Raw genomic sequence first — 26,494 nt, 5'->3', positions numbered from 1 at the left:
AAAATCTCCAGTTTGAGAACTCAAATCTGAGCTTAAGACCCATGTATCCGGCTGCCTTTTCAACTATGGCCATCTAAACGTTTTGTAGCCACCTTGGATGAAACTTATCAGACTGAACTTATCTCTTCCCCAAAACTGTTTTCATTTCAAGCATCTGCACTCTCAATAAGGAGTACTAACGCTCTAGGTATTTAGAGCAGGCAGAAGGCATCACTGGTATCACACCCTTTACCCCCACCCGACAGCTATAATTAATTAAAACTGAAGATTAGGGCTTCCCGGGTGGCGCAGTGGTTGAGAGTCCGCCTGCCGATGCAGGGGACACGGGTTCGTGCCGGTCCGGGAAGATCCCACGTGCCGCGGAGCGGCTGGGCCCGTGAGCCATGGCCGCTGAGCCTGCGCGTCCGGAGCCTGTGCCCCGCAACGGGAGAGGCCACAACAGTGAGAGGCCCGCGTACCGCAAAAAAAAAAAAAACCCTGAAGATTAATTATTTGATAAGCGCTTCTCCCTTCCTGTGGGCTGGACTCAATTAAAACCCACAGAGGGCTTCCCTGGTGGTGCAGTGGTTGCGAGTCCGCCTGCCAATGCAGGGCACACGGGTTTGTACCCCAGTCCGGGAAGATCCCACATGCCGCGGAGCGGCTCGGCCCTTGAGCCATGGCCGCTGAGCCTGCGCGTCCGGAGCCTGTGCTCCGCAACGGGAGAGGCCACAACGGTGAGAGGCGCGTGCACCGCAAAAAAAAAAGGAAAGAAAAAATAAAAACACCAACCCACAGAATCCTTGACTCCTTTCCCTCAGCCCACAAGCCATTGAAATTTTAAAATATGGACACTTTCTCCCCCATCCCCCAAAGGCAGCAATCACCTGAAACCTAAAACGATTCCTTTGTAGACTTGTCCACCCTCCCAAACAACAGAAACTGACAGAGACTAATCCAAGCCACACCCTCTCTCCACCCAACTCCAATCATTTCTTCAATGGTGTTCTCTCCGGAGAAAATCCCAACTACTAAATTCTTCCCCGTTCCCTGCCACACATGGATAATTTTTCCCTTGTCATTCTTCTGTCCATTTAAATGTCATTTCCTCATAATCACCTTTATTGTGAGCCCCATATTTAATATAAAGCCAATCTTATTTTATTGTCTGAGCTCTCTCTAGTCTTCCTATGTAGCCCTCAGAATTTGTAATTATATATTTAGTTCTTTGCTTATATTTTCTCTTCCACTAGATTGTAACGTCCAAGAGAATGGCCTTTTCTTATTAAAACGCTATACCCAGGGCTTCCCTGGTGGCGCAGTGGTTGAGAGTCCGCCTGCTGAGGCAGGGGACGCGGGTTCGTGCCCCGGTCCGGGAAGATCCCACATGCCACGGAATGGCTGGGCCCGTGAGACATCACGGCCACGGAGCCTGCGCGTCCATAGCCTGTGCTCCGAAACGGGAGAGGCCACAACAGTGAGAGGCCCGCGTACGGGGGGAAAAAAAAAAAAAAGTGAACTCTATTTAAGTAAAGGAAGCATCAAATTCTGTAAGAGGATACTCTTTTATAACCAAATTACTTGCATTTAAAAGTCGATGCCTAGTTTGCTTTTATTATTTTTATATGGTTTGGGAGAAAACAAATAATTAACACAGCACTAGGTAAAACTCATTTCATATAATGTCAATTGAACTCTCATTTCACGTAGTGCCTTAATGAAATTTGCATCACTTTTTAAAGAATGTCTTGACTTTCAAGTGTTGGGGGTTGTCAGGTTAGCTAAGCTCACTTGAAAAGAACAAAGCTGACCTTAATAGTAGAACTCATAATTAAAAGGTAATAAATTGCCCATCCTGACACCCTGTGAACAAAGCCTTTGTGGATGAAAAACTGCCGTCTGCCTCCACAAGGAAGAAGTCACTAGCCACTGCAGTGGCTGACCTTCAATACACCCTGAAAGGAGTTCGGGGCAGATCTGAGGAATGAGGCACTCTGTGCTCTGGGAAAAACTGGCAGAACAGGTCTTCAGATAGTTAGATATTCTTCAGAAGATTTGATGAGACCAATTTCTTGCATCTTCTTATATCTAGAAAAGGACTAAAATCATTGACGGAGACATCTGTTCCCCATGACTAATAGTAACCCTCTGCCAACGTGTGTGCTTCATTGCACGTGTCCCCCTTCACCCAAATCACGTGTATACGGACCTCCCCCCTACCTTTTTGGGATCAGTTCCGGAACTGAGAGGCTGTCTCCTAGGCTATAGTCCTCATTTTACCCCAAATAAAACTTAACTCACAACTCGCACATTGTGTACTTTTTTCAGTCGACGCTTACCCAGCAAAAATAACTGAAAAATTTCATTTCACAAGATACCTCAATCTCAAATGCACCCGGATGCCCACAGTCAAGAGAAAATGTTCTACAAGGTAAAAATTATCTTACAAAGTGAAGGGCAGTGGAGAGCCCCTGCCACAAGCTCTTATTCCTTACTCACCGCAAAACACAGAAATCCAGTCATTGGGGTAAGAGCTTGGGCCAGAGTGATGTCCACATACTTCTCAGCTACAGCAAACTTTCTGTCTGGAGAAATGCACAAAGTCACTGACTTTTATCTATGATACAACTGAAAGGACTAAAGGCTTAAAAGACACACCCTATTCTCCCTGACTAGATTTACACAGTCACCTAGAGCAAATACTAACAGGCTCAGTGTTACCGATTTATATAGGATTATTGTTAAATCAAAAAAACACACCCTGGGCTTCCCTGGTGGCGCAGTGGTTGAGAGCGCGCCTGCCGATGCAGGGGACACGGGTTCGTGCACTGGTCCGGGAAGATCCCACACGCCGCGGAGCGGCTGGGCCCGTGAGCCATGGCCGCTGAGCCTGTGCTCCGCAGCGGGAGAGGCCACAGCAGTGAGAGGCCCGCGTACCGCAAAAAAAGCCCCCCCACACACACAAAAAAAACACACCCCGTTTACACTAGTTCCTTTTAATTGTACAAGTAAAGATACAAGTTCAGTCGTCCCTCAGTATCTGCGGAAGACTGGTTCCAGGACCACCGCCCCATGCATACCAAAAGCCATGGACGTTCAAGTCCCTTATGAAACATGGTGTACTATTACATTCTACCTTCCCATTCAGCGGGTCCCGCATCTGCGGATTCAGCCGGCTAATCGCGGATCTACCGACCCCCAGGGTCGACTGTATTCAGCGATATTAATAGAGTGGTTCGCTGCCTACGGAAGTCTAAATTGTTGCGTATTTTTACAGGGTAATTATTCATTCATTGAATTGATGTTTATTGAGGACTTACTGTATACCATACACTATTCTAACTACCAGGAATGTAAAATAAACAACACAACATACACACAGAAAAATCAAATAAGGAAAAAAGCAAATGGCGGGACTTCCCTGGTGGTCCAGTGGCTAAGACTCCGCGCTTCCAATGCAGGGAGCCCAGGTTGCATCCCTGGTCAGGAAACTAGATCCCACAGGCCGCGAGGAATATGCCGCACATGGCAAAGAAGATTCGGCGCAGCCAAATAAATAAATATTAAAAACAACAAAAAAAGAAAAAGCAAATGGCAAATGCTAGAAGAAAAGTAAATGGTAATGGGGTACCTGAATGACTGGTAGTAGTTGAACACAGGCACTCTTTCGGGAGCTGATGTTCCAGCGGAAACCTTGACAAGGCTGCTTAAAACGTTGCTTGACGTAACCGAGGCTGGATTGACTTAGGACAGCGAGACCGTTTATTTGTGAGAACTTCCAGCACTACAACTTGTTAGCTCTGCGTCAGTCCCAGATCCCCACCCCTCCACCATGTGCCTGACAACAAACATTTCCTGCCTCCTCTCTTCCTGTTATTGCAATTATTTAAAGCAGTTTGTTAAGTTTCAAGACACTTCCCTTACTCCTCCACCATCCGGCACTTTACCCCCAGCCCCCGCTCACCTTCACCCCACTATCACCCCAGCCCCGCCCACAATGCAGTTTTTAACAAGTCCCTCCTTCCCTCCCCAGCCAGTGGCCTCCGCATATTAAAGCTTTGTTCCTCCATTCCCTCCCTGAAACGATTCTGGCTAACAATAGGCGTTTCTGCTTGCTACAATAGTCACTCTTAATAAAGTCATTCCTTGCTGACTTTCGAAGTGGCATTTTTCTTTCTTTTTTTTTAAATTTGACAATCTGAATTACAAAGGCCTACAGTGGGAAGATCTGGGAGAAGACATTTCAAAACAGAGAAATGCCAGAAATGCTGATACAAAAGCCCTGAGGCATGAATAAGCTTGGGGAGTTTGAAGAATAGAGAATCCTTCTCAGTGGTGAGCTGAAAGTCCACACCGCAGAGCTGATCACACAGCTCTTCCCAACTCTGCCTTCAATGACTGGGAGCTCAAATTTGTGGTGGGAGAATTTACACCTCAGAAATCAACCAGTGCTACAAATCAGATCTTTTTCCTGACTTCCCAGCAAACCATTGCCTCTAAACATTGGTTCCTATGATGGGTATAATAATGGCACCTAACTCATGGGTTGCAACAATTTCCTGGCTCGCATAGTAATATTATATCAGCTCCTATTTGGGTCTGGCACTGTGTTAAGCCATGGTGAGCAAACCCTGTTCTCTTGTAGTTGCATTTTACAGGGCAAAGTGGCCTTTCATCAAATAATTGCCAGAGTCTTGGATCTCAGTACAGTCATAGGTGAGTGCTGTCAATGACTAGAGCCCCAAATTAAGAACCCTGGCCGAGGGCTTCCCTGGTGGTGCAGTGGTTGAGAATCCGCCTGCCGATGCAGGGGACACGGGTTCGTTGCCCCAGTCCGGGAAGATCCCACATGCCGCGGAGCTGCTGGGCCCGTGAGCCATGGCCGCTGAGCCTGCGCGTCCGGAGCCTGTGCTCTGCGACTGGAGAGGCCACAACAGTGAGAGGCCCGCGTACCACAAAAAAAAAAAAAAAAAAAAACCCTGGCCGAGAGGGAGAATCAGAGGAGGCTACCTGCGCAGGTGCTCCTGATACAAAAAAATCTAGAAGCTATAGAGATGCACTCATTAGTGTTTCCAAAATGGGATGCAGACAATATTTTAAAGACTGTGTATTTTAATAAGTATTAGAAAATATCACCAGCACCAAAAAACAAACAACCTTTGCTGAGTTTAAAAGAAGAGCCATGGGCTTCCCTGGTGGCGCAGTGGTTGAGAATCTGCCTGCTAATGCAGGGTACACGGGTTCGAGCCCTGGTATGCGAGGATCCCACATGCCGCGGAGCCACAACTACTGAGCCTGCGCGTCTGGAGCCTGTGCTCCGCAACAAGAGAGGCCGCCATAGTGAGAGGCCCGCGCACCGCGATGAAGAGTGGCCCCCCTTTGCCACAACTAGAGAAAGCCCTGGCACAGAAATGAAGACCCAACACAACAAAAATAAATTAATTAATAAACCCCAACCCCCAACATCTTTTTTTCCTTTTTTTTTAAAGAGCCAATTAAGTGTCACTTTCAAGTCAATGAGGGTATTAACAACCATGAAGAAAATCAGGAATGGCTGAAGTTTGGGAGACTGCCTCCTGGGAAAGCGAGTGGTACTTGGTGAAGGGTGACTATCTGCTGTTGGGCATCTCCATCATCCCAGACTGAAATTTGGTACAAGAGGCAGGAGAGAGGAAAGGCCACATGCTTACCTGGGCTCAGGGAATTAGCAAGCCAGTAGTTTCCTTCCTTCTGCTGCAGGATTGAAGTGAAGAGAGAACAATTTGGCTAATGAGGAGCTTTGGAGACAAGGCCCCTAGGGCCAGAGAAAAACTATAAATATACTAAGTGCCCCCTATCAACACAATCTCACAGGAACCAACCAGAAAGCTTTGCTACATTGTTGCTTCTTAGAGAATGTGTATTGTCCAGAAACTGCACACATGACTGCCTCCTTGAAATTCTCAAGCATCAATTTATCTTCAACATCTACATCCTGGGGAGAAACTCAGCCCCCGTGGTCTCCTGTGGGGCCATCCTGGAGATACAGAAATCCTTGTAAGTTCTAGGGGAAAGGGGGCAGCATTATTATTATTGTTATCATTATCATTATTATTCCTATTTGGAGGTAGTCCTAGGTTAATTAAGTAGGAAGTCTAATGCAGCAGGTTCTACCAGTCATATCAGCATTACCTGGGGAGTTCTTTGAAATGCAATTTCTCAGACTTCACCTAGACATGCTGAAACTCTGGGGTGGTGCCCAGCAGCCTGTGTTTTAAGAAACCCTTTAGGTGACTCTGATGCATGGTCAAGAGTGAGAGTCACTGTCTAACTGCCCTCCCGATTTTTCCAGCCTATTTCCAAGTCCCTTGGCACTAGATTTGCAATTGCTTGTGGCTCTGTTGACCCCTTTCTCTCACCTTAAAATTGCATAGACCAATTCGCTACTCAAAGGAATCAATACTTCTCAGAATTTTCTGAAAATTCCAGGCTGCTCCAATGCATCCTTTATGTCCCAGGAAGGGAAGGAGGAGAACTGTGCTGTTGAATCCTCGCACTGCTGGATCCAACTGGGATCCAACCCTTTAAGGAAGACACCGAGGTTCAAGGAAAGGGGGTCAGTCTCCCCAGACAACTTGCTCCTTGATGTGATCAAGGATCCTCATGGAATTTTCAAGATGGTCCTCTTTCTTCACAATTCATAAGTGTTGTCCCTGGATGTTCTCTCTCTTCTGCCTCTTCCTCTTCCTCCTTTACATTCCTGTCCTTTCCGCCCTAAACCCTCCAATACACGCCACTCAAAGGGAGGAATCAGGTCAGGATCTCAAGTCCTGGTAATCGTAATATAAATAATATGAATAATTGCAGCAACATGGATGGACCTAGAGATTATCATAGTAAGTCAAGTAAGTCAGTCAGAGAAAGATAAATACCATACGATATTACTCATATGTGGAATCTAATTTTTAAAAGAATGATACAAATAAACTTATTTACAAAACAGAAACAGACTCACAGACATCAAAAACAAACCTATGTTTAGCAAAGGGGAAACGTGGTGGGAAGGGATAAATTAGGAGCTTGAGATTAACATGCACACAGTACTATATATAAAATAGGTAACCAACAAGGACCTACTGTACGGCACAGGAAACTCTACTCAATATTATGTAATAACCTATATGGGTAAAGAATCTGAAAAAGAATGAATATATGTATAATTGAATCATTTTGCTGTACACCTGAAACTAAAACATTGTAAATCAACTATACTCCAATAAAATTTAAAAATAATAGGTATATGAATAATGAACGGGTTGGGGAGGGGAAAAATCCCCTCCCCCTTCTTGAGTTCTTCTGGGCAATCTGATAATTAAATTGACACAAGACAGATTAAAAGGAGAAAAAAAAATTAAGTCATACATACAGAAGTCTCATAGATATAGGACCTAAGAACTGACCAAGGCAAGCAGCTTTTATAGTTTTTAGACAAAAGAACAATAAATTTGTGAGGAGTTGACCATACAAAGAAAAATAGGCTTGGATGGCTAATTAATGAAGAGGTAACAAGACCTGTTTATATAGCCTTCTTGGCCCTGGGCTCCCTATCTCTGGTGATAAGGATTTTTCCATCCTCCTGGTACGGGGAGGGTACCTTTTCACATGGGAGATTTATTTTCTGCTTTCAAGGAGACAGAGGGGAGAGTCAAAGTGTCCCTCTCGCATTGGACATTTTTGTGAAGTTTTTTTTTTTTGGCTGCGCTGTGTGGCTTGCAGGATCTTAGTTCCCTGACCAGGGATTGAACCCAGGCCCCCTGCATTGGGAGCGTGGAGTCTTAACCACTGGACCACCAGGAAAGTCCCTAAAGTAACTTTAATTCAAAATAATCATTATGACACTTTGGCATATTTGGGGGTGGCCTGCTCTGAGCCCCACCCAGTAAATGCATACTCTGCTGTGGGCTTTATTTTTTTCTTTTTCATATGTACTCCTGGAATGTAGGGTACACCTACATTTTCACTCCCATTATCCAGATGGGAAACAAAAGCTCAAACATGTTCAAGAATTCTCCTCCTTGGCTTTATACAGAATTTGAATCCAGATGTGGCAGATTCCACACCACTCTTTAGGAATTTCTACAGCAGTCATTCTCGAAGTGTGACCACCAGCATCACCTGGGGACTTGTTAGAAATGCAAATTCTTGGACTCCACCCCAGACCTAGTCAATCAGAAACTCTAGGGTGGGACCCAGAGATCTGTTTAACAAACACTTTGGGTGATTCTGATGCACAATCAAGTTTAAAGACCATAGTGCCATCGTAATTAGTATCTTCCTTGAGAATAACGAACTTATCATTGTCCTTATTTTGTCCCCTGGTTTGTGGAGCATGGTGGCTGGGTGTTGAAAACTCTGTAATTCTCATTATCCTTCTAGCCTCTGATCCCTGGGGACTCATTATGGATGGCTCCTTCCACCTCATGCCTAAGAACAATTGGTAGACACTTGGTGAGCCGCCTAGTCAGTCTTTTCTTGCCTCTTTGGAAAGGTCCAAGGATCCTGAAGTAGACTGAGGGGACAGAGTTGGTAAGGATCTAAGTCTGTCTCCTGCCGTGGATTCTTCCAAGAGACAGCAGTCACCCAGTTATTTCTAAGCTGGATTTGGATGCGATCCTACCAAGAACAGGAGGAGGTAAGATCTGAGTCTCCATGAATGGTGTTAAATATTCCCTCATCTGTAGGATTCATCTGTCACTGGAGAGGTGGGCTGCTTCCACCTTTCGGTTATTGTAAATAATGCTGGGGCTTCCCTGGTGGCGCAGAGGTTGCGAGTCCGCCTGCCGATGCAGGGGACGCGGGTTCGTGCCCCGGTCCGGGAGGATCCCACATGCCGCGGAGCGGACCGGCCCGTGAGCCATGGCCGTTGAGCCTGCACTTCCGGAGCCTGTGCCCCGCAACGGGAGAGGCCACAACAGTGAGAGGCCCGCGTACCACACACACAAAAAATAAATAAATAATGCTGCTAAGAACATGGGTGTATAAATAGCTCTTGGAGATCCTACTGTCAGATCTTTTGGATACAGACCCAGAAGTGGAATTGCTGGATCATATGGTAATTCTATTTTTAATTTTTTGAGAAGTTCTCCAACATTTTCTTTAAGAAAAACAGAAAACTAGGTCCTACTGTATAGCATAGGGAACTATATTCAATATCTTATGATAAACCATAATGGAAAAGAATATGAAAAAGAGTATCTATATCTTATATATAATATATAACATATATTATAAATAACATATATTTTATATACAATATATAACATATATTTTATATATAATATATTAACATATATTATATATAATATATATTATATAACATATATATTATATATAATGGTGACTTTGCTGTTCAGCAGACATTGGCACAACATTGTGAATTAACTATACTTCAATAAAAAATTAAATTAAATTAAAAAACATAAATAATCAATAACAGAAAGGAAACCTAAATGCACTGAAAAAATATGAAAAGGATTATGCCAATATATGTGTTATGGTCTAAAAGTTTGTGTACCCCCAAAGTATATATGCTGAAATCCTAACCCCCAAATATGATGGTATTATGAAGTGGGGCCTTTGGGAGGTGCTTAAGTCATAAAGATAGAGCCCTCATGAATGGGATTAGTGTCTTATAAAAGAGGTCCCTCACCCCTTCTGCCAAGTGAGGATATAAGAAGTCTCTAGCCTCCAGGCCGACCCTCCCTCCATCACCCAACATGCCTGATGTCAGACTTTCATTCCAGCCTCCAGAATTATGAGAAATAAATTCCTATTGTTTATAAGCTAAAAAAAAAAAAAAAAAAAAAAAGAACTGGGCTTCCCTGATGGCGCAGTGGTTTAGCGTCTGCCTGCCGATGCAGGGGACACGGGTTCATGCCCTGGTCCAGGAAGATCCCACATGCCGCGGAGGCTGCGCGTCCAGAGCCTGTGCTCTGCAACAGGAGAGGCCACAGCAGTGAGAGGCCCACTTACCGCAAAAAAAACAAACAAAAAAACAAACAAAAAACGAAACAGAAAAATTACAAAATCTCTTTCTTGCATTTTTAAACTTTCCAAATGTTGATATTTCATTCATGTTTCTGGAATTGTGACAGTTAAACAGATCAGTCTGTGTGTCAGAAAATTAAGGGGAAGAGGAACATCCTTAAGTAAGCTCAATATTTTCTCTGCCATAAAGACTAATATAACAATAGCTATTCTGTTATTAATAAAAAAACAGTAATGGCAATAATGAGAGCCAATATTTCTTGAGTATTCCCTATGTCCCTAGTACTCAGAACGTTTCCTATCTAATGCATATGTCTTATTAATTTGAAGGACACAAATGTCTTTTGAACTTTGCTCAACTTCTTTTCCTTTGTGACTAGACACCTGTGTTTCCTCCCTTGCTTCATAAACCATTGCCTGAGTTCTGATCCTGTCACGGGGCCTGGATGTTAGCATTGGCTAACATCTCTCCCACATGCCAGCCAGTGTGAAGGCAGAGCTTAAAAATGCTCACTGTTTCCTTTGCTCTCTCAAGACTCTATGCATTCCATCCTCCCTTCACTTCTGTTACAAATATGTGTCCTTCCAAAGCTCATATTCTGAGATGAATAATTTGCTTTTGATTAGAGCAGGAAATGACACATCTTCATCAATTATGTGTCCTGCTGGTATTTGCACATCAGCTCCTAGAATTATTCACTCTTGAAGCTTTCTCAATGAAACCATGTGGAGTGTCAGTTTTACAAGGTAAATTCATTGCTGAGAGTAACTTGCCCCATGTGTAATTATTACAGGGCCCAGATGTTGGAAGAACTTGAATGCCAAAGTGAAGACTTGGGGGTTTATTGGGTAGAATGCCATTGAAGTGTTCCAGAAGGATGTGCTGGACCTTCCCTGGCACGCTTGGGAAGAAGATTGTTCTGCAAAAATGCACAGGGTTAAATGCATTCAAGAGTACTTGCAGGGGCTTCCCTGGTGGCGCCGTGGTTAAGAATCCGCCTGCCAATGCAGTGTAACACGAGTTCGAGCCCTGGTCCAGGAAGATACCACACGCCGCGGAGCAACTAAGCCCATGCACCACAACTACTGAGCCTGCGCTCTAGAGCCCACAAACCACAACTACTGAGCCCACGTGCCACAACTACTGAAGCCCGTGCGCCTAGAGACCGTGCTCCGCAACAAGAGAAGCCACTGCAATGAGAAGCTCGCGCACCGCAATGAAGAGTAGCCACCACTCGCCGCAGCTAGAGAAAGCCCACAAGCAGAAACGAAGACCCAACGCAGTCAAAAATAAATAAATAAATAAATAAATTTTTAAAAGGAAAGAGTACTTGGAGGGTAGGGGATAATTACAAAGCCATTGCCATATAGACATGTCCAAAAAGGTAGCTACCAAGGAACAACTAGTTGAAAGATATATGCTATAAAATGACTCTTTCTGAGTTTCTAGACTTGCAGGATTTCAGTTCCCTGACCAGGGACTGAACCTGGGGCCACGGCAGTGAAAGCGTCGAGTCCTAACTACTGGACTGCCAGGGAACTCCCTAAATCAGTTTTTCAGAAAAAGTATTAGCTATTCTTGTTTTAAGGGCCAGACAGGAATTTCCCCTACAGGTATGACACTTCCACAATAGACAAGATATAGATTCATTTAACCTTTCTTATAAATGTCCCTCACTGTAGGCTGATGGCAAATGATAGATTGCAGCAAAACAATTCTTCCTATATAGACAGGTTCCAAAAGAGTGGTTTGATCCAATTTGTAAAAAGTAGAATATTTAAAGGAATGGATTAATGATATTATTTCTCATATTGAGACAGTAAAGAATCTGAGCTTATAATTTCCAGCAATACCTGAGATTTGCCATTCTGAGCAGACTCAGTATATAAGTTAACTACAGAGTTAAAATTCTCTGAGAAAGTGAAGTCATCCAACCACGTTTGACCCTATGTGAAGAAATGATGAGAATTTCATCACAGATTTTATTTATTTATTTAATAAATTTATTTTATTTATTTATTTTTGGCTGTGTTGGGTCTTCATTGCTGTGCATTGGATTTCTCTAGCTGCAGCGAGCAGGGGCTACTCTTTCCTGCAGTGTGCAGGCTTCTCATTGTGGTGGCTTCTCTTGTTGGCAGAACACGGGCTCTAGGGGCACGGGCTTCAGTAGTTGTGGCTCACAGGCCCATTAGTTGTGGCTCTCAGGCTCTAGAGCACAGGCTTCAGTAGTTGTGGCACACAGGCTTAGTTGCTCCACAGCATGTGGATCTTCCCGGACCAGGGCTCGAATCCGTGTCCCGTGCATTGGCAGGTGATTCCTAACCACTGTACCACCAGGGAAGCCCTAATCATAGATTTTAAAATGCCATGCAGGCATGATAGTTCCTAAAAAAATAAAATATTTTAATTTTTAATAAAATGTTTTAATTTTTAAATTTTAGTATTAGAACATAATGTATGGTACTTAGAAGTCATTCAAAAACTACTTGGTGAAGGAAGAAATGAGTAGAGCAACCAGAAGGGAAGAATTGTTTAAATGACTTCTCTCACAAGTGATGTCTGTGTGTCCGTTTCATGGTAATTCATGTCTCAGAAAACCAGACTGGTGTCTCAGAATTCCTCCTCCTGGGCCTCTCAGAGGATCCAGAACTGCAGCCCCTTCTCTTTGGCCTCTTCCTGTCCATGTACCTGGTCACTGTGCTGGGGAATCTGCTCATCATCCTGGCCGTCAGCTCAGACTCCCATCTCCACACCTCCATGTGCTTCTTCCTCTCCCACCCGTCCTTTGTTGACATCTGTTTCACCTCCACTATAGTCCCCAAGATGCTGGTGAACATCCGGACAGGGAACAAAGTCATCACCGATGCAGGCTGCCTCACTCAGGTGTATTTTTTCATGGTTTCCATATGTATGGACAATTTGCTCCTGACCATCATGGCTTATGACCGCTACGTGGCCATCTGCCACCCTCTGTATTATGCAATCATCATGAACCCCCGTCTCTGGTCTGATGAGTCTTTGCTCCTTGTTCATTAGCATTATGAACGCCTTGCTCCACAGTCTGATGGTGTTACATCTGTCCTTCTGCATAGACTTGAAAATCCCCCACTTCTTCTGTGAACTTGCTCAGATCCTCAGACTCGCCTGTTCTGATACTCTTATCAATGACATCCTGCTGTATCTAGTGACTAGGCTGTCAGGTGTTGGTCCTCTCTCAGGGATAATTTTCTCTTACACTTGCATTGTCTCGTCCATCCTGAGAATCCCATCTATTGGTGGAAAGTATAAAGCTTTTTCCACCTTTGGGTCTCACCTGTCTGTCGTTTTCTTATTCTATGGGACCTGTGTTGGAGTTTACCTTAGTTCTGCAGCTACTCTCTCCCCCAGGAGGAGGGCAGTGGCCTCAGTGATGAACACTGTGGTCACTCCTCTGGTGAACCCCTCCGTCTGCAGCCTGAGGAACAGAGCCATAAAGGGAGACTTGAGGACACTGATCTCTGGAACATTTTCTCTTTCATGATTCTGTCATCTGCCTTAGGTGTGGGCTTTTAGAAAGAGTCAAAGGGAATGAAATACTGGGTATGCCAGAATCCCTGACTCTTCCAAAATTCAATTCTCCTAGCAAAGTGATTAATCATGGGTTTTCAAATCAGATATCTTTGTATTAAATCCTTCTGTCCTGGGAATTCCCTGGAGGTCCAGTGGTGAGGACTCTGAGCTTCCACTGCAGGGAACATGGGTTTGATCCCTGGTTGGGGAACTAAGATCCTGCAGGCTGCAATGCAGCAGCAGCAAAAAAAAAAAAAAAATCCTTCTATCCTGTGTTTTACTACCTGTCATTTATCAGCTAACTTAACTCTCTGAGTTCAGTCGACATCTATAATATAGGCAAAATGTTACATATTTAATAGTGATATAGGGAATATATCTCATATATGGGAATATATGAATGTATGAGATAGTATAATATATGTGTACAGAAATTTGTCTATATTAAGCACTAGTAAAATCAAATGTGTAATTATCAGGTGTTCACCGAAGTCAATTAATCTCAATAAAGCTGGAGGAAAAAATTATTATCAGATGTGCAGTCCATGTGTTTGTAAACTTGTAGTGAACACTCATTTGCTTTCACATTATACTTAGATAAACCAATTTTCGTTTCATCTCTCCCGTTTGAGTCATCCTCATTTTCCTGGTTTCTGCTGCAATCTATGCAGACAAATTGATTTGAATAAAGTCAATTGAGAGTTTTTATTGAATCCATGAGTTATATAGAAGTGCATTTTTTAGTATCCAAATATATGGAGGACCTCTTTTTCTTCTTTTGTTATTGGTTTTTAGTATCATTGCATTGTGGCTAAAGAACATACTCTGTATAATTTTAATTCTTTGAAATTTATTGAGATTTGCTCTCATGCACTTGTGGTCAAACTTAGTAGGTAATCAGTTTACGCTGAAAGATCAATGTGGATTCTACAACGATGAGTGCATTTTCTATATATGCCCAATAGGTCAAGTTGGTTAATCACGTTGAAATCTTATTTTTATTGATTTTTTTTGTCTCCTTGTTGTATCAATCATGGAGTGATATATGCTAAAATCACCCAGTGTGATATAGAATTTGACTATCTCTGCTTGTAGTTCAATCAATAGAGTATTGAGGGGCTTCCCTGGTGGTTCAGTGGTTAAGAATCCACCTGCCAATGCTGGGGACACGGGTTCGAGCCCTGGTCTGGGAAGATCCCACATGCCACGGAACAACGAAGCCCGCGAGCCACAACTACGGAAGCCTGCACACCTAGAGCCTGTGCTCTGCAACAAGAGAAGCCACTGCAACAAGAAGCCCGCGTACCAAAACGAAGAGTATGCCCTGCTCACTGCAACTAGAGAAAGCCCAGGTGCAGCAACGAAGACCCAACGCAGCCAAAAATAAAATAAATAAAATTATATATATATAAAAAATCAGGGCTTCCCTGGTGGCGCAGTGGTTGAGAATCCGCCTGCCGATACAGGGGACGCAGGTTCGCGCCCCGGTCCGGGAAGATCCCACATGACGCGGAGCGGCTGGGCCCGTGAGCCATGGCCCTGGAGCCTGTGCTCGGAGAGGCCACAACAGTGAGAGGCCCGCTTACCGCAAAAAAAAAAAAAAAAAAAAAAAATCAATAGACTATTGAATACAAATTGAGAATTATTATGTTTTCATGGTGGACCCAATCTTCTATCTTTGTGAAGTTACCTTTGTTATCTCTGGGTGTAACAAACGTTTTTGCATTAAAATCAACTTTGTCTGATAGTAATGCACTGTAGTTACATAAGCTTTTTCTGGCATCTACCAGGTGATGGGAAACCTGGCTGCAGTCCATACTGGTTTGCTTCCAGTTCCCCTCTATTCCCCAGAGACATTCCTTTGGGAAGCCAGTCCAAAGAGGGGAGACCCTTACTCTCACTCTTTATCCCTGGTCTTGTAGAGACCTAAAGCTCAGTTGGTCCCTTAGCTGCCTCTTGTAGACCACCTCAAGGGTAAAAGCAACCCCAGTGTCTGGCTCACCTCTCTGGAACCCTGTCCTCTCCTAGTCTCCATGCAGTGACTTCTTTTCTGTATAAGTTTCAGGTGCACAATGTACTGATTTGTAAAATGCTTATATCTTGAAAAATGCTGACCACCATGGTGTTAGCTACCACCTCCATCACATAATTACCATTTCTTTTTTGTAGTAAGAACACTTGATTTATTTTCTTAGCAACTTTCAAGTACACAATACAGTATTGTTAACTAGAGTCACCATGCTGTGCATTAGATCCCCAGAACTTATTCATCTTATAACTGGAAGCTTGTACCCTTTAACCAACATCTCCCAATTCCCACCCCCTCCTCCCAGAGCCCCTGGCAAGCACCATTCTCTTCTCTATTTTAATGGGTTCACCTTTTTGAGATTCCACTGCAGTGATTTCTTACTAGTATTTAGATCTTTGTTGCTTTTTAGATTTTTTTTAAAAAAGGGCTTCAAATGCTTGACTTTTTAAAATATTTATTTATTTATTTATGGCTGTGTTGGGTCTTCGTTTCTGTGTGAGGGCTTTCTCTAGTTGCGGCAAGCAGGGGCCCCGTCTTCATCGCGGTGCATGAGCCTCTCACTATCGCGGCCTCTCTGGTTGCGCGGAGCACAGGCTCAGTAGTTGTGGCTCACGGGAATAGTTGCTCCGCAGCATGTGCGATCTTCCCAGACCAGGGCTCGAACCCATGTCCCCTGCATTAGCAGGCAGATTCTCAACCACTGCGCCACCAGGGAAACCCAGATAATTTTTTTAATGTACACTACATGCATACTTTTCATTTTCTTCAGTTGGAGAGTTGGTCTAAATTTCCCAACCTTCAATTACCAGCAGCAGAAGTCCTGTATACAGATTATTAAATCAATACTATCTTAGGTTTGAAGCTAGATTTCTGTACCAGCTAAATCAGACTTATGGAGGATACAGTCTTCTAAAGCAGAAGTACTTTTTTTTGTTTTTTTGGCCTGCGCCTGCCAGCACTTGGGATCTTAGTTCCCTGACCAGGACTGAACCCGTGACCTCTACGGTGGAAGCATGGAGTCCTAACCACTGGACTGCCAGGAAATACCTATTTTCTGAGATGAGTTCTGTGTACTTTCTGAGAGTGGGGTGGGGGGGATGCTTGTATGAATGGAGGTCTGGTTTTTGTCCCTATGATGTAATAAAAAATATTTGGTCTTTGTTCCCAGTTTCTGGCACAGACTCCTAAAACCCTTGGAATCTCCTGAGTGATAAGAGTGTCTTTGGTATGTTAATGAGATAACTCTTGGCTAAGCAGCTTCTAGAGAGCTTCAGGGCTTGTTGCCAGAAAGACTGAACTTTGATTAGAGGGTTGGAACTTTCAGCCTCAAACCCCCATCTGTGGAGGTATTGAAGGTTGAACCAATGATCCATGACCAATGATTTAATCCACCTTGTCTATGTAATGAAGCCAACATGAAAACCTAAAATGACAGAGTTCAGAGAGCTTCCAGGTTGGTGAGCAAGAACACATCTATAGGGAATTCCCTGGCACTCCAGGGGTTAAGAGTCCTCGCTTTCACTGCCAAGGACGTGGGTTTGATCCTTGGTTGGGAAAGTAAGATCCTGCAAGCCCAAGTGACACAGCCAAAATAAAAGAAAAAAGAAAAGAAAAAGTTTGCTTCCTACCCTATCCTTGCTCTTAGCTAAAATCTGAGACTCTTCCGTGAATTTTTTTTTTTTTTTTTTTGCGGTATGCGGGCCTCTCACTGTTGTGGCCTCTCCCATTGCGGAGCACAGGCTGCAGACGCGCAGGCTCAGCAGCCATGGCTCACGGGCCCAGCCGCTCCGCGGCATGTGGGATCCTCCCGGACCAGGGCACGAACCCGTGTCTCCTGCATCGGCAGGCGGATTCTCAACCACTGCGCCACCAGGGAAGCCCTTCCGTGAATTTTTATAAGTAAAGTTTTACAAACTTCATATAAAAATTATACAAGTTGAGCTGCAGTGTTTCAAATAAAAGGTAACAGACAGATGAATAATGGTCAACAACTCCAAGGGAAATTGAAGATGCATTTGAAAATCCTTTGCGCCTGCTTGTTTTCTGCATCTCAGGAGGAATTTAGTTTTTCAGACGTTTTTGCCCAGCCTCTAAAGCCCTGTTTACCAAAGGAGGTATTGAGCAATTTTACCAATACTCCCCTAACTCCCCCCAACCCTCCCACCCAGCCTCCAACCTCAGCACTATTCTCCTTTGGAGCCAAATAAGTCTGTTTTGGGAGGCCATCCTGTGCATTTTGAGATGTTTAGCTGCATCCCCTGCTTCCACCAATAGATGCCAGTAGCACCCCACCCAAACCAAGTTGTGCTACCCAACACTAATCTCCAAGCATTGCCAAATCATTCCCCATTGTGAACCATAGCTAGGAGGGAAAAATAGTTTAATTGAATACAGGTAAGTTCTCTTAGCGTAAAGTAGGCATTTATATGCATGGTTCAATTATTAATATATAAAGGCGAGCGACAATATTGAACTTTACCAGGGCTGCTGGAAAACCCAGACAGTTAATCTCCCCACCTCCCGCCATTTTGTGTTCTAGAAACCAGTACTGCAAAGAACCTCTCTTCCCCATAGGAGGAGGATAGGACTCTCTAGTGACCTCCTTGTTTCCTATGACAGGGCCAGACACACTCTCCAATTCCAATTTTTTTGTCTCATAAATGAGTAGGTGAGCTGTTTGTCCCCCTCCCTGACAAACTAGCTAGACATAGAGATTAAGCATTTCTTGCTCAGCTAACAGAGTCCTCTGGTTACAATAACAATCCCAAATGTAAAATCCCTCCACCTATAATTTGCTTATTCCTCCCTATGAAAGTCTAAGGCAAAACCACTCTGCAGAGACACTCTGATGTTTGGATTGGGGGTGTTTTCCTTATTGCATTAGCCTGAATAAAACCAATCTCCTGGGCTTCCCTGGTGGTGCAGTGGTTGGGAGACCGCCTGCCGATGCAGGGGCCACGGGTTCGTGCCCCGGTGCCGGAGGATCCCACATGCCGCGGAGCAGCTGGGCCCGTGAGCCATGGCCGCTGAGCCTGCGCGTCCGGAGCCTGTGCTCTGCAACGGGAGAGGCCACAACAGTGAGAGGCCCGCGTACCACAAAAAAAAAAAAAAAAAAAAAAAAAAAAACCCACCAATCTCCTTACTAGCTCACTTTTTATTGTTTGCCTTTGACAAAAAATAGCAAAAAAAAAAAAAAAAAAAAAAAAAAATGAGGTGGAAGAGTGAGTGAACTTGATTGGAAAGGGGCACAAACTTCCAGTTATAAGATTAACAAGGTTGGGGATCCAAGGTGGAGCACAGGTGATTATAGCTACTAATGCTGTATCCTATACTCGGATGTTGCTAAGAGAGTAGATCTCATATGTTCTCGCAGCAAAAAAAGAAATGGCCACTATGTTATGGGACGGAGGTGGTAGCTAATACTCTGGTGGTAACCGGTTTGCAATTGACAAATGTATCAAAGCAACACATTGTGCACCTGAAACTTACACAATGTTATTTGTCAATTATAGCTCAATAAAGTTGGAAAAAGAAAAGCAAAATAAAAGATTTGGGAACCTCAGCAGAGCACTAATGAAAAGCTCACCCTCCGGGTATTGACCAGGGGACTTCCGGATAACTCTGCCCTCTTCAAGAGGCACAAAGGTGGAAGCAAAACATGGCAAAGGAAAAAAAAGAAAAAAGAAGCTGGGAAAGAAGAGGCTCTTGTTGCCTCAGCCCACTCCCAACATCATTCTAACTGCTGATCCCATGTAGAAAAACAATGGCATTGATAATTCATTTAAAAGAATCATTCTTGGGCTTCCCTGGTGGCGCAGTGGTTGGGGGTCTGCCTGCCGATGCAGGGGACGCAGGTTTGTGCCCCGGTCCGGGAAGATCCCGCATGCCGCGGGGTGGCTGGGCCCGTGAGCCATGGCCGCTGAGCCTGGGCGTCCGGAGCCTAAGAATCATTCTTATCCATTTGCAGCAACATGGATGGACCTAGAGCATATTATACTAAGTGAAGTAAACCAGACAGAGAAAGACAAATATAAGATATTGCTTATTATTGCTTATATGTGGAATCTTAAAAAAAAAAAAAAATAAGGTACAAATGAACCTGTATACAAAACAGAAATAGACCCACAGACATAGAAAACAAACTTATGGTTACCAAGGGGAAAGGGGGGGGATAAATTAGGATTTGGGATTAACATATACACATTACTATGTATAAAATAGATAACCATCAAGGGCCTACTGTACAGCACTGGGAACTATACCTAGTATTTTGTAATAACCTATAAAGGAAAATAATTTGAAAAAATCATATATATGTATGTATAACTAAATCACTTTGCTGTACACATGAAACTAACACAATATTGTAAATCAACTACACTTTAATAAAAAATAAATTTAAAAAATTTTTTTAAAAAGAATGATTCTGGGCTTCCCTGGTGGCGCAGTGGTTGAGAATCCGCCTGCCGATGCAGGAGACACGGGTTCGTGCCCTGGTCCGGGAAGATCCCACATGCCGCGGAGCAACTAAGCCCGTGAGCCATGGCCGCTGAGCCTGTGCGTCCGGAGCCTGTGCTCCGCAACGGGAGAGGCCACAACAGTGAGAGGCCTGCATACCGCAAAAAAAAAAAAAAAAATAAAAATAATAAAAATAAAAAGAATGATTCTTTGTCAGTAAAGTGCCAAACACACAAAAACCATAAGAAAACTTTATTTTCCTGAAGCCAGTTATTTTAGAAAGACTAACAGAAATCCAACCTTGCACACCAGAGTTTTAGATAAACAGAGCTGGCTGGGGAATGTAGTCCTAAACTTTAACTGTGTCACTAGTATCAATTTATTTAAAGTAATATTTGAAGGGGTGGAATAGGGAGGGTGGGAGGGATACGCAAGAGGGAGGAGATATGGGGATATATGTATGTGTATAGCTGATTCACTTTGTTATAAAGCAGAAACTAATACCATTGTAAAGCAATTATACTCCAATAAAGATGTTAGAAAAATAAAGTAATATTTGAAATCAATATGTCCTCTTCAGGTCTCTATATAGAGCAGGCAGAATCTGAAGTTTTACATGAATGGCACTTGTGGAAGTTGCAAAAGTATGGACCCTGGAGATTGAGCCATATTTCTAGAGAAAAAGAGAATTTCTACAGTCACAGACTGGTGGGGGGGCGGGGAATGAGGAAGCTGTAGCACCACAGAGCATAGTTCAGACCCTTTTATATACAGTTAGTAGGAATTTATAAAATAAATAAATGCTCCATTGACAATTTTTAAAGACTTCGATTTCTTTTTATTTTTTATTTTATTTTTTTCTCAGTGCAGAAGGAATTCAGCAAGAGGCAAAGTGATCAGTAAGAAGTAGATTTATTGAGAGAGATACACACACTCCAGAGACAGTGTGGGCCATCTCAGAAGGCAACCAAGGCTTCAGTGTTTTGGGGGGTTCTTTTTGCCTTGCCACGTGGCTTGTGGGATCTCAGTTCCCTGACCAGGGATTGAACCTGGGCCACAGCAGAGAAAGCCATGAATCCTAACCACTAGGCCACCAGGGAACTCCCTTCAATTTCTAATGTTACAGTTTATAAAACATTTTTGTTGAATTCTGCTACTCTACTCAGAAGTTTCAAGCAGTTCTTCTTTCATTGGAGGTGACTTTCCATGTGTGGTCTCAACTGTATATTCACAGATTTTCATTTCTCTCTTTGCCTGTGCCTCTCTCAAGGGATATCCTTAAGAAGCAGGGAACTCTACAAACTTTATAATCATTATTGTCACAGCAGTGAAGTAGGTGTCACACCACTTAATTTCCCAATTTTTAAATTTTTGGCTGTGCCATGAAGCTTGTGGGATCTTATTTCCCTGACCAAGGATTGAACTCGGGCCTTTTTCATAGCTATTCTGTTAGTTAAGTAATGGTATCTCATTGTGGTTTAAATTAATTAGCACTTAATTAACCTTTCCTTAATAAAGTTGAGCACTTTTTCATATATTTATTGGCCATTTGAATATCCTGTTTTGTGATATGACCAGATTTATTTTTGGCCTATTTTTAAATTGAGTTGTCTATTTCTTATTGAGTGGTAAAACTTCTTTACATATTCTGAACATGAATTATTATTATTTTTTAGAATTTTATTGGAGTATAGTTGATTTACAATGTGTGTTAGTTTCAGGTATACAGTAAAGTAGTTCAGTTATACATATACATGTATATGTTTTTTTTTTTTTTTTTTTTTTTTTTTTTTTTTGTGGTATGCGGGCCTCTCACTGCTGTGGCCTCTCCCGTTGCGGAGCACAGGCTCCGGACGCGCAGGCCTAGCGGCCATGGCTCACGGGCTTAGTTGCTCCGCGGCATGTGGGATCTTCCCGGACCAGGGCACGAACCCGTGACCCCTGCATCGGCAGGCGGATTCTCAACCACTGCACCACCAGGGAAGCCCTGTATATGTATATTTATTCCTTTTCAGATTCTTTTCTCATATAGGTTATCACAGAATATTGAGAGGATTTCTCTGTGCTATACAGTAGGTCCTTGTTGGTTATCTATCTTATATATGTCTATCTTATATATAGTAGATATATACACATATACATATAGATGTACATGTTTTTCTTCTGCTTTGTGGGTTACTTTTCACCATCAGTGGTGTGTCTTTTTTTTTTTTTTTTTTTTTTTTTTTTTTTTTTTTTTTTTTGCGGTATGCGGGCCTCTCACTGTTGTGGCCTCTCCCGTTGCGGAGCACAGGCTCCGGATGCACAGGCCCAGTGGCCATGGCTCACGGGCTCAGTCGCTCCGCGGCATGTGGGATCTTCCCGGACCAGGGCACGAACCCGTGTCTCCTGCATCGGCAGGCGGATTCTCAACCACTGCGCCACCAGGGAAGCCCAGTGGTGTTTTTTGATGAGCAGTTCTTAATTTGGTCACGCTATGTGGCTTGCAGGATCTTAATTCACCAACCAGGGATTGAACCTGGGGCCACAGTGAAAGCACTGAGTGCTAACCACTGGAACGCCAGGGAATTCCCAAGCAGTTCTTAATTTTAATGTATTCCAGCTAATCAAATCTTTTTCCCCCTTTTGTCTCCTATTTAAGAAATTTCTGCCTACTCCAAGCCATAAAATCATGTTTTTCTCTATAATTTTTGTTTTACCTTTCAAATTTAATTCTGCCATCTTTTTGGAATCATGGGGATCAGTTTTCATTTTTTTTCCATGTGAATATCCAATGGGCCCAGCTTTATTGGAAAGACTGTCCTTGTCCCACTGTAGTCATTGCTGTCATACTAGGCGGCCCTGTGTGTGTGGTTCTGTCCTCTTGCACAGGTCAGTTTTCTACTCTTTTTTTTTTTCCCCCTTTTAAAAATTTATTTATTTATTTATTTTTGGCTGCATTGGGTCTTTGTTGCTGGGCGCAGGCTTTCTCTAGTTGCGGCGAGTGGGGGCTACTCTTTGTTCTGGTGTTTGGGCCTCTCATTGCAGTGGTTTCTCTTGTTGTGGTGTGTGGGCTCCAGGCACACAGGCTTCAGTAGTTGTGGCTCACGGGCTTAGTTCCTCCGTGGCATGTGGGATCTTCCCGGACCAGGGCTTGAACCCGTGTCCTCAGCATTGGCAGGCAGATTCTTAACCACTGCACCACCAGGGAAGTCCCAAGTTTTCTACTCTTGCACCAATCCCAAAGGAGAGAGGCTTGATTCTACTTACATAAAGTTCAAGAAACAGGCAAAACTCTTCTATGATGTGTAAGGGAGGAAAAAAACCCAAAACTTTTCTTATACACTTATAGGTTCTTGGATGGGGCTCTGTAGCAAAAGTAACGAGAGAAAAGCATACAAATCTGTTTTACATGACCCTAAAACCTTCATAAGGAAATGAAGACACACCAAAAAGTGGTTAAATCTGAGCACTTTTTTATGCTAGGTTTGATGAAGACTGGAAAGCCATAGAAAAATATGATTGAACAAAAGGATATGAGCTAAGGGTAGTAAACTGAGGGAAATTTAGCAATCTTGTACAGTTGGATTCCTTTATGTGTCCCTCCATCTTCACAGATAAGGATGCTCCTTTCCTCTGGTGTAGGAAGGACAGCTATCACAGGAGGGTCTTATTACCTGCTTCAGGGGAAGGTCAAAGAATCCTCCCTGAGTCATTTCTCTGATTCCCTCAGCTTAAAATATTCAATATGCTAAGGTGCCGTATTTTAGGGTAGTTGTGTCCTGAACCGTGTCAGGTTTTTTTTTTTTTTTTTTTTTTTTTTTTAATTTTTTGGTTGTGCCATGCGGCATGCAGGATCTTAGTTCCACAACCAGGGATCAAACCCATGCCTCCTGCATTGGAAGTGCAGAGTCCTAACCACTGGACTGCCAGGGAATTCCCTTTTATTTAAAATTTTATTTTATTTTATTTTTTGGCCACAGGTATTATAATAAGTTAAAATGATCTCAGTGGCCTTGGCTTGCAGTGGCTTGAAGCAGGATTTTGGTTCCCTGGCAAGAGATTGAAGTCACGTTGTGGCAGTGAGAGCCCTGAATCCTAACTACTAGACCATGAGGGACAGTGATAAGGCCCGGCCTGTTGGCTTTGTAGAAATGAATTTCCACTAAGAGATGGAAAGTAGTGAAACAAGTAAAGTTTTTATTAGGAGGAAAAAGAGTATGTGTGAAAAGACTCACATGGGTAAACTCAGAGAGAGAGTCACGTCCTGCTGGTAGTTTGAATCACTTTTATAGGGCATTTTCCCCAGGTTTCCTTTGGCAAGTCACCTGGCTTAGCCTGGTTCTGAGTTCATGTTTGGTTTATCTCAGGGTTCTCCGCTGTGTGTGTGTGCATCTCTTAGCCAAGATGGATTCTAGCAAAGAGGCCAGTTGACATCACCTACTATGGGGTGGTGCCCCCTCCCTTTTTGACCCCCAAGGAGCATATGTAGTTGGGAAGGTCTCCTTGACCTCGAGAATGAGAAATATATGGTTTCTTTATCTTTTATCTGGGCAGGACTCAGCTCCTCTCTGGCCCTGCTATTATCTTTGTCTTGGAGTATCTGTCCACAGGGGACAGACTTCAGCTGCTCAGCCTGGAGGTTATCTATCTCCTGCCTCAATGATAGGGTTTCCCTTGGAGGATGAGGAATTGTACTGACCAGGAGGGCCATGAAGGGAGCTTCTGTGTTATTGGTAATTTTCTTTTTGAAAAACCTGGGTAGTAATTGCATAGGCATGTGCATTTTGTGGACATTTTTTATAATTTGCGCATAGGTATGTTCTCTTAAAAAATTTATTTGTAGACTTTCTGTATGTTTGTTGTAAAACAAAGAATGTTTCTCTCCATCCAAGTGCTGCAAAGATTAAGTCATTAGCCACTGCAGTTGCTGATGGACAGTAGTGCCTTCTGAGAAGAATTCAGGATGAAAAACAACATGAGACACTCTGTGCTTTAGGAAAAGAGGGCCTTTATCTTATTTATTTAAGTTTATGTATTTATTTATTTAATTTATTTTTGGCTGTGTTGGGTCTTCGTTGCTGCGTGCAGGCTTTCTCTAGTTGCAGCGAGTGGGGGCTACTCTCTGTTGCGGTGCACAGGTTTCTCATTGAGGTGGCTTCTCTTGTTGCAGAGCATGGGCTCTAGGCACATGGGATTCAGTAGTTGTGGCTCGTGGGGTCTAGAGCGCAGGCTCAGTAGTTGTGGCGCACGGGCTTAGTTGCTCCGCGGCATGTGGGATCTTCCTGGACCAGGGCTCAAACCTGTGTCCCCTGCATTGGCAGGTGTATTCTTAACCACTGCGCCACCAGGGAAGCCCCAAAATAGCCTCTTTAGATAGTATATTTCAAGAAGAAATTTAATGAACCCAGATTCTTGGATCTTTCCATATATAGAAAAGCACTAAAATCATTAACTGAGATATCTATTCCTTGTGAGTAGTAATAATCTTTTACTGAAATATGTGCTTAACTGCATGTATTCCCTAGCCAAAAATCATATATATACTGGCTTCTCCCCCTACCTCTTTGAAGCAGTCCCTTCAGAGCTACTGAAAGGCTATTGTTGCCGAACACAAGTTCTTCTGCCTGAAGCACAGTGAGGCCAAACAAACCAAAACATTGGAGTTTGGAGCAGAGGCAGGTTTATTGCAGGGCCAAGCAAGGAGAATGGGTGGTTTATGCTTGAAAACTCTGAACTCTCTGTTGGTTTCCTGGGAGAAGTTTTATAGGCAAAATTTGGGGGTGAGGGCTGCAGAGTTTGTGACTTTCTTCTGATTGGTTGGTGGTGAGGTAACGGGGCAGTGTTATAGGAATCTTGTGCTCAGTCAGAAGTTACCATCGTCCACTTGGGTGGGTGCCTTAGTTCGTTCAGAAGAACTCAAAGATATTGTTATGTATACCCCTCGAGGAGGACCAGGATCTTGCTTTAATCGCTGCTCTATAGTTTCTTGACTATTCCTCCATTGTTTCTGCAATCCCTGTTTCCCTGATTAGCAGCTGTTTGAATCTGCCCTTTGGAACTCAGGGAAAGTCTAGGAGGCTGAAGCCTTCATCCTACAAATAAGAAATGGGGGACCCAGAAAGGGTTTTTTGCCCAGGAGGGCCAGTTTCAAGTCCTCCTGTGACCTTTCATGACTCAGAAACAAGAAAAATATTTCTGGCAAAGCAATCAGATTCTGGGTTGATGGTCAAGGTAGAGCTGAGCATTGCCTGTTGGATCAATGGGACAAAGAAGGGTCCACGATGTTGCCAAGGTTTACAATGGACATGTGGAAAGATGGGGTTGCTACTATTTGAAGTTGATAAGGTGGAGTCAGGAGTTTGATTTGTGGACTTTAAATGTGTCTCTAAAAAACCCAAGTGGAGAGAGAATATCTCATTCTGTCTGGCATTCAGGGTAGAGGTGTGGGACTGTGGATGGAATTTTGACTC

At 43.4% G+C, this 26,494-nt stretch overlaps 2 protein-coding genes across 3 annotated transcripts in view; both read left to right on the top strand.

Moving 5' to 3' along the window:
* The window catches only part of ZNF14 (zinc finger protein 14), a 299,800-nt gene that overhangs the window by 153,756 nt on the left and 119,550 nt on the right, over window positions 1–26,494 (top strand). The gene's annotated exons all lie outside the window — the stretch shown is intronic.
* LOC131756047 (olfactory receptor 7A10-like) lies at window positions 9,200–13,526 on the top strand. Its single transcript, XM_059062804.1, is given in 3 exon segments — window positions 9,200–9,209; window positions 12,600–13,008; window positions 13,010–13,526. Coding segments are annotated over 3 exon segments (936 nt in total).

Source organism: Kogia breviceps, chromosome 4 (assembly GCF_026419965.1).
Source record: "Kogia breviceps isolate mKogBre1 chromosome 4, mKogBre1 haplotype 1, whole genome shotgun sequence".
Lineage (NCBI taxonomy): Eukaryota > Metazoa > Chordata > Mammalia > Artiodactyla > Physeteridae > Kogia > Kogia breviceps.
The sequence above is the reverse complement of the archived record's forward strand: the minus strand, read 5'-3'. Positions and strand labels throughout refer to the sequence as shown.